General features: G+C 42.4%; 1 protein-coding gene across 1 annotated transcript; it reads left to right on the plus strand.

Moving 5' to 3' along the window:
- Positions 1-2,311: 2,311 nt before the first annotated feature.
- Positions 2,312-7,931, plus strand: LOC148414928 (uncharacterized). Its single transcript, XM_088428566.1, has 7 exons — positions 2,312-2,449; positions 2,941-3,143; positions 3,369-3,461; positions 3,525-3,620; positions 4,101-4,211; positions 4,719-4,848; positions 4,933-7,931. Exons 1-7 carry the CDS (start codon positions 2,437-2,439, stop codon positions 6,798-6,800), a joined length of 2,514 nt encoding a protein of 837 aa, XP_088284692.1. The 5' UTR covers positions 2,312-2,436; the 3' UTR covers positions 6,801-7,931.
- Positions 7,932-8,224: the final 293 nt, after the last annotated feature.

Genomic DNA, 8,224 nt, shown 5'->3' on the forward strand with positions numbered 1-8,224 from the left:
ATAGATATCACATGCCTTACAAATCATCTGCATTCAGTGTGTTCTAAATCTGCATCACTGAAATACAAGACGGTTGCGGTTTTCGTCTGTACATCTGACACATTTATCTTGAGCTGAGTTTGATGAACAACTCAAGTGCAATAATTGACGAGGCATTATGGTTAGCTTACTCACTAAACATTTTAAAATTAACATTTACATCCTGACTTCTGTCCAATTATTTCGTGTTAAACAATTTTAATGAAGTATGTTTTAAAAGTTTAATTAATCTTGAGAACTATAAGACGATGATGATGACAGTGAGATGCTCAGGCTGGTTCCTACTGTTTCCTACTGGTATTATTATTATTATTATTATTATTATTATTATTATTATTATTATTATTATTATCATTAGTAGTAGTAGTAGTAGTAGTAGTAGTAGTAGTAGTAGTAGTAGTAGTATCGGTAGTATCTTTTTTTATGCCTTTCGGGTTGAATCAACGCTTTTACGATACTGCACAATACTGTGGATAAGGCAGAGTCGACTGCCACCTGCAGGAAATTTATGTACCTACAGGTTCATTTTGAGACGTTCAAAGACGTAAATAGAGTGGCATTTACATTGTCAGACATCAATTCACATTAATAGTTACTAATTTCATATTTTAAATGAGCCCTGCACTTGTTGATATGATGATTACTTGTTCATTTCTCTGTTATTGTGTTTAAAAATTCTATAAATATTAAACTGCGAAAACTAAACAAAACTGTGAGATATTTTGTTTCAAATGTAATTTGCACCTAAGAGTACAATTACTTCTGTTCAACTGTTACAAAAAAGTTAATTAAAGTGTTAAAAAAGTGAAGTTAAATGAATATTCAATTTCAATATTCAATGTCAATTCATTTTATGATAATTTTTTGATATGCATGTTTCAAATGAACCAAAACGCATGCTTAAGATAGCTGAAATTAAAATAAAAAAGCAAATGTTAAACACAGAACGGCTCGCTGAAATGTATTTAAATGTATTTAAATTAAATTAATGTAAAGAACGCCTGCCATGGTTGCCCCCCCCTACATTTTTAACACACCAAAGCTGTCCCACTTTGCCAAAAGTTTGGACACCTCTGCCCTAAAGGGACATGGAGACAAAAAAAAAAAAATATTGCGAGATCTCGCAATACCTAGACTTATTTGTTTAGGTATTGTAAACGAGAGTGACTAGGTAGATCCTTTATTGAATTTTAATAATATATTAAAGCAATTTCACCCCATCATTCCTTTTAATATATGGCATCTTTTATAGAGTGATAAAGCCCACATTGTTTAGACATTTGCAGTAATGTTTAATGAATTGACAGATTTTTTCTGTGTGTTTTCTGGGAAGTTTTTTGCCTCAGCTTTCTCTTAAAAAATTATAAAAGTAAAAATAAATGTCCATGCTCATCCTGTCAGAATTTGAATGATGAGCTTCCCAGAGAGTACCACTGATGCTGAAGAAATCACTTCTGACAACGCAGAACAATAGCAGGGGAGAAGAAATCATAGTTGAGCTTGCTTTAGATGACCAAACTTTAGCCGCCACGTCAGTTCCTTCCACATCAGAAGTCTACCCTCTAACATTCTGCTCTGCAGATGTCCCTCGGCGGCAAAGAGTTGCACACAGATGCGTTTACTGTGACAAGGGCTTTATTCATTGTTACGAACTCTCGGGACATGAAAGGATCCACACTGGAGAGATGCCACTCAAGTGTACACAGTGCAGAAAGGCCTTTAGCAGAAGCTCAAATCTGTCTAGTCACAGGCGCTCACAGTGCAGAAAAGCTGCCTACATTTGCCTCAATAGCTCTCAGTCAATGCAGGACAAGATGAAACATCGGTGTGTTCAATATACAGTACTTGCACATATGGATCCTATTAAGGTTTTAAGTAGAGATACAATATGCAAAAGCAAGAAGGGTGATTGAGACAAAACATTTGAACATCGAAGTTTAAATAAATAAATAAATACACTGAAATTGGCTGCACAGTATATTATCTGATTAGACTTCCCTGTCATGAGGGATACCCGCTGCAACATCTGCACGCATCCAGCCGCCGTTTGACGCCTCTGCACCACTGATGCTCTGGTGTTTCGTGTTTAGATCTTTCACAATACTGTATACAGTACTTACGTTAAAAAAAAAAGTAAACTAGCAGTACTAACAATTGCATGTTAAATTTTAGTGAGGGTAGTTGTCGCTGTTATCGGGCCACCCCTATACACAAAACCAACGCCCCTATTCCAAAGCGTGACGCACCGAGCCAACGGACTTCACTACGAAGAGCATGTTTCAGGAAGAAGTTGGCGCCCCTGCAGCATCAACTGTTAGCTTGTAGGCTAACTGCGAATACAATGAAATTTCGTCTACGTAGAAATTTTGCTTTTTGTCGCAGTTAAAGAATTTAAAGATGAGCGATATAGGTATGTATTCGATTGAGGAACCCTGCGAATATTTACAGTTTTGATCAATTATCTCTGCAAAAGCAAACGTGTATCATGGGCTTTACAGGCCTCGACTAATCCCTGGAACGAGACTTGTTTTGCCCAGTAATGGGTTAGCTTCGTGAAGTTAGCGGCCTCCTAGCTAGCATGTTTGTTGTTAGTATGCATATCGTGCATATACATCGGTCATAGTTAATCGTGTGCAAAAGGTTGCATACTAAGTACTGCTCTGGATTTGGTGGCACTCTGGTTAAATTGTAGCATGTTAATGTCAAACGTATGCGCCTTGTTTATAATTAAGGATACGCGAGCTTTTCTTTTTCAGTTAAATGTGGTCTGTATTCAAAATGATTGAGCAACGGGTCGAATCGATCAAATTACTTTAGTGAAAGCAGATCCATTTTACACGAAAAGGTTTTCAAATTGGCTAGGTGAAATTGCATTTTGAGCTTCCTTCTGTGTGTTTCAAGAATTCAATGTCCCCGTGTCATCGCTGGCCCTCCTGGTCCCACCATTGAGGCTGATGTCAGCAGTGATGTGGGAAGTGGTTCGCCAGAGGAACATCAAGCACTATGGGAAGCTGGAGGAGTTTGTAACCATGGTTACAGATGCGGTTCCTGATCTCATGAGTAAAAGAGAAGGGAGACTCTTGTCACTGGGCCTGAGGGCGAGGGTAAGAGAAAGCCACACCATAAATTGATGGGGCCTGCCCTGAAAACACTGGGTAATGCCACAAAATAGTTATGTTTATTTCTTTGTAGTACATTGTATCAGGGGTCTGCTCGGTAACTGCTTAAAAACTTAAATTGATTGGTCTATTGTTGTGTCTTTTATGCTCATATATAATGCCTGGTGAAATGTAATTCGTTAGACTTCCTTTGTGTTTCGTTTCCATCAGACCACACTTGAATTGTTGCGTTCTGAGCACCCCGATGATCTCAAAGCTGTGGAAACTCATCTCAACAGGATTCGATCATCTTGCATTGAAGAGGTGAGCGATGCCCGTGTCATGTTGTCAGAAAGTTATCATGCCAGTCTGTGTTCTGATCTCTAGACAAATGATCCTGTAATTGAAGCCCCAGAAGCCAACTTTATGAAGTTGGTACAAGGCCTCATAGAAGATACTGATGGCAGGGAACACTTCCTCAAGGTAGATTGAACAGCATTACAGTTTCTGAATATGTACTGTATGCATGAAAACCATTTTTGTTGAATGCTTGCATATTTTTTTTACAAGTGCCTAAACATTGACCTACATACAGTATTGTCAGGACAGCGTCTGCTGATTTTTAGTCTTATCATTTTTTATATGATAATAAGTATAATATAAGACTGAACCAAATAATCACAGGTTTTATATTTAATGAATGTAAAGTCATACAAATATCTGTCTGTCTTAAATCTGCAGGGACCATGTAGCTCAAAAGGTCCATAATTCACAAATTATGGACACAAACTACCTGCACAGTTAACCCTAGGAACCGCATCACAAACTGTTCAAGATTAGACGTTAGACTCGAACACACAACAAGGAGAACATTCATACAATTTCTCAGATGCTTCAGATTAGTCCAATCGTTTTGAATGTGTCATTGTGACTGAGAAAATGTGTGTTCATTTTAACCCGTAGAACGTGTTTCCTATGGAGTATGGCCCTGACTTCGACACAGCACTGGAGACTCTTATTTGTGAATTCTTCACAAGGCTGGAGGAGCTGCTGCCTATTCCAGATTTCAAGCAGGTGCGCAAAAAAACAAAAAAAAACAAAAAACAACTAATAAAGCGAAACAGTTCAACCTTAGTTGTACCTGTAAACCTCTGCAAAGAAGAATATAGATAATTTAAGCAAAAAAATTGGCATTATTACGATTCTTAAATTGAAACATCCATCCATTTTCTATAGCTACTTATCCCCACTAGGGTCACAGGCTTGCTGGAGCCTATCTCAGCTGTTAACTGATTGCCAGCCGATTGCAGGGCACACAGGGATGAACTACCATTTACGCAGCCAATAGCACCTAAGGATAATTTAGAGTGTCCAGTACACCTATCATGTATGATTTTTGAATGTGAGGAAAAGCTGGAGAAAACCTATGCGGGCATGGGGAGAACTTGAAAACTCCACACAGGGAGGCTGAAGTGAGCTGCAATTGTACGCAAGACTATGAACTGTGAGGCGGACATGCTAACTACACTTCCACTTCGCCGCCCTAAATCTAAATAATGTTGTCTTATGTTTTCTTTTAAGACTGCGTCTTGGCTTAGTGCTGCCCCCTCTGTCCTTGAGGAGTATATACAGTGTGTATCAACTGGAGAAGACCTCAAATTTCTCCTCCAAAGCAAAGAATGCCATGGAAAATTGGCAAAAAATACAGTTGGTAGGGTCTTTGTACATTTTCAGAAAATTGTGGAGGTTGTCCAAGATACTTGTTTCAATCATTTCTTTTTCCCCCATCGCACAGCTGCTTTTCAGTCGGACGATCTTCTTATCCCATCGTTGTCTCTGCCCCCCTCTTTGGAAGTGGCCATCGCGTCTCACCCCAGCCCTTGTGACGATGACCACAATGTTCCTCAGATAGTCATGTTCGATGAAGAATTGTCCACAAACCCTTCCACTTCAACTGACTTTTCAGATTCTCCAAAAAGAGCTGATATGTCCTCATCTCCCTGTCAAAGACCGCAGCTAGCTACACACAAATGCTCCGAATGTGGCAAATGCTTCAAGCATCATTCTGTGCTGGTGGAGCACCAGCGGGTCCACAGCGGCCTGCAGCCTTACAACTGTTCCGAGTGCGGGAGGGCTTTTCGGACAGCTACTCTGCTGGCCGGCCACAGGCTGCGCAAATGCAAAAACGCGGCATACCTGTGCATAAAATGCGGAAACAGCTTTCCCTCATCTCTGGACAAATTCCGACACCACTGCCCAAAACGAGGGCGCAACTATGAGTGCGGGCAGTGTCGAAAGACGTTCCAAAAGTCAAGCAGCCTGAAAGAACACCTCCTCACTCACGTTCAGAGCCGCCTTTTTAAGTGCAGTCATTGCGGCGAGGGGTTTCCCGGCATCGGCGATCTCAAGTATCACCAGCAGGTCGACCACGAAAAGCCGTACCAATGCAAACAATGTGGCAAGAGCTTCATCTCCTCTAAATGTCTGCTGAAACATCAACAACGGCATAATGAAGTCAGCGAAATGGAGGCCTCCAAATTACTGAGCGGAGGTAAACGCAAAAAATGCAGCGCCACTCATCGGGTTTCCTCCTTGCCCTCGAGAAAACTGGCTGTTAAATTGGCCTACCCTCGGGGACGAGTCACCCACAACTGCCCGCTCTGCGGAAGGGGCTTCAAATATCGCTTTGAGTTTCTGGAGCACCAGCGGTTCCACACGGCCGTCAAGCCGTACAAATGCTCTCAGTGCGGGAAAGCCTTCCGCACCGAGGCCCATCTGTCTGGCCACCGGAAAAGGAAGTGCAAGAACGCCGCTCACATTTGCACCAAGTGCGGCTGTCAGTTCAGGTCCATGCATGAAAGCGTCAGGCACCAGTGCATGCAGCTGCTGACCAAATACGAGTGCTCGCACTGCGGGAAGACCTTCAAGATGGCGCACCTGCTGAGGAACCACCAGATGACCGAACATCAGCTCCCCTACAGCCCCAACCATCGCTTCAGGTGCCGATACTGCGACGAGACCTTCCCCGGGATCAGCGAGCTCAAGTATCATCAACGAGTCGACCACGATAAACCCTACCAGTGCCAGGAGTGCGGCAAATGCTTCCTGTCGGAAAAGTGCTTGTCCAATCACGAGCTGCGCCATAACGACGACAGGCCGGAAAGCTGCCCGGTGTGCGGCCGCGGCTTCCGAAACCGCTACGACTTAAAGCAGCACATGCGCACGCATACGGGCGAGCGTCCCTACCAATGCACGCACTGCTCGCAGTGCTTCTCCACCGCGGGCGGCCTGAGGAGCCACACGCGAGTTCACACAGGCGAGAAGCCGCACGTGTGCCCCGATTGCGGGAAGGCTTTCTCCCAGATGGGCGCCATGCGCACCCACCGGCTCACCCACACTGGCGAGAGGCCCTTCAAGTGCTCGGTGTGCGGCAAAGGCTTCACCATGGCGCACAAGGTGACGGTGCACATGCGCGTCCACACCGGCGAGCGCCCGTATGTGTGCTCGCAGTGCGGTAAAGCCTTCTCTGACGGGAGCGTACTCAAGCAGCACATGCTCAATCACTCGGGGGTGCGACCTTTCCACTGCCAAATCTGTCCCAAGACGTACACCTGTCTCAACCACCTGAGAAGACACCTCAAAAGTCACTCCGGCATCAACTGACTCCGATATTGAGCAGTGCCTCAGCATCTTTGTGAGGCAAAGGTGAATAATTCTTCCGGCAATGTCATTGCTGTTTGTGTGCCAATCACTAGGGGGCAGTAGCTCCATTTGACGCTGTGTTGCTGGTTTATACCAGCTGGAATCGAGGATTGTAAGAGAAGCCCATTCCTGACGGGGATTTAAAAAAAAACACAGAAAACATAACTGTGCAAGCCTACGTATAAGCCCGTCCAGTGGCAAGCACCGTTTGAAACACAGCTGCATGAAGTCCAAGTCATTGTCAACTGGAATGTAAAAGTTGACTTTATTAAGGTATTTTTAAGTCATACTTGGTTAGGTGTTGTCATATGAGAGAGATGAGTAAAGTGACGCCTGATGAGTATTTTTTTACTCCTCCTGATTTGCTGCTGATTTAAAGATAAAGGCTAGTAAAATGTAAATGAATTAAATTTCCACTTTTATCTTTAAATACCATGTTCCACCTTGAGCAAAATACAGATCAAAATTTGTTTATTTTCCCATCACTATCTTTGCTATCCATATAAAGAAAAAGTGGCAGAAACCAGATTCTGACAGGAAAATGAAAGAAAAAGCACTACTGGAAATGGGTCTGATTTTTTTTTTTTTAAAAAAAGGAAAAAAAATCTCCACTGGTGGAAGATAGAGATTTTTTTTTTCCTTGTAGGAAATGGCTTCCATGGGATCACACTGTTTAACCTTAAATGACTTGTTTTTAAATGTTCACTGATAGACATGTGGAGACAAGTGAGCTATGGGTTGATCATAATTCACAAGTTTATCTGGTCCATTTACATTTACTGGGCGTCTGCTGAAATCATGGTTTAGACTGCAATTACCCCCGGTCCTGACTGTCGCCTTGTGGCATCTGTAAACCGGATGACCAATCACTTTTGTCTTTTGTGGATTGACTCGCATGAAAATGAACACTGGAATTACAACAGTCATGGTGATGAATCTGTTCCAGCTGTTTTTGTTTTGTTTTTTTTAGGGGGGGAGGACTTGTTTGATGCATATGTTCCACAGAGCGGTAGTTTTTGGACTCATAATTGCATCATTTTCTAACTTAAACCTTGTTTTTAATAAAAGTGGTTCTGTGTTCAGCCCTTTAAACTCAAGTTTGGTTTTTTTTCGCACTGACTCAGATTTGCTTCTCGTCTTGTCTACTTAACATCATGGTCCTGTGGAAACACGTTTTCTCTGCCAAATACACTGGCCAGAAGCAGCCGTCATTAGTTCACATGTAGGCCTGCTTGTGCTTTGTTCTTATCTTAATTTTTGAAGGTACAACATGTCTTGGTTTCCCTGGAGTAATGATAACACGAGTGAGCTCATTGTGTGATCTTAAAACTGTCCTCGTCATGTTGATAGAGTTCATTTTTCCCCATCTCCTTTAATGTGCAAAC

This window comes from Hippichthys cyanospilos, chromosome 12 (assembly GCF_059441005.1).
Source record: "Hippichthys cyanospilos isolate Australia breed blue-spotted pipefish chromosome 12, RoL_Hcya_1.0, whole genome shotgun sequence".
Classification (NCBI taxonomy): Eukaryota; Metazoa; Chordata; class Actinopteri; order Syngnathiformes; family Syngnathidae; genus Hippichthys; species Hippichthys cyanospilos.

Excerpts from the sequence above, each read along its gene's own strand:
- LOC148414928 (XM_088428566.1), top strand. Across the intron at positions 3,144-3,368 it reads CACTGGGCCTGAGGGCGAGG|ACCACACTTGAATTGTTGCG; the intron begins GTAAGAGAAAGC and ends CGTTTCCATCAG. Across the intron at positions 3,462-3,524 it reads GATCATCTTGCATTGAAGAG|ACAAATGATCCTGTAATTGA; the intron begins GTGAGCGATGCC and ends TCTGATCTCTAG.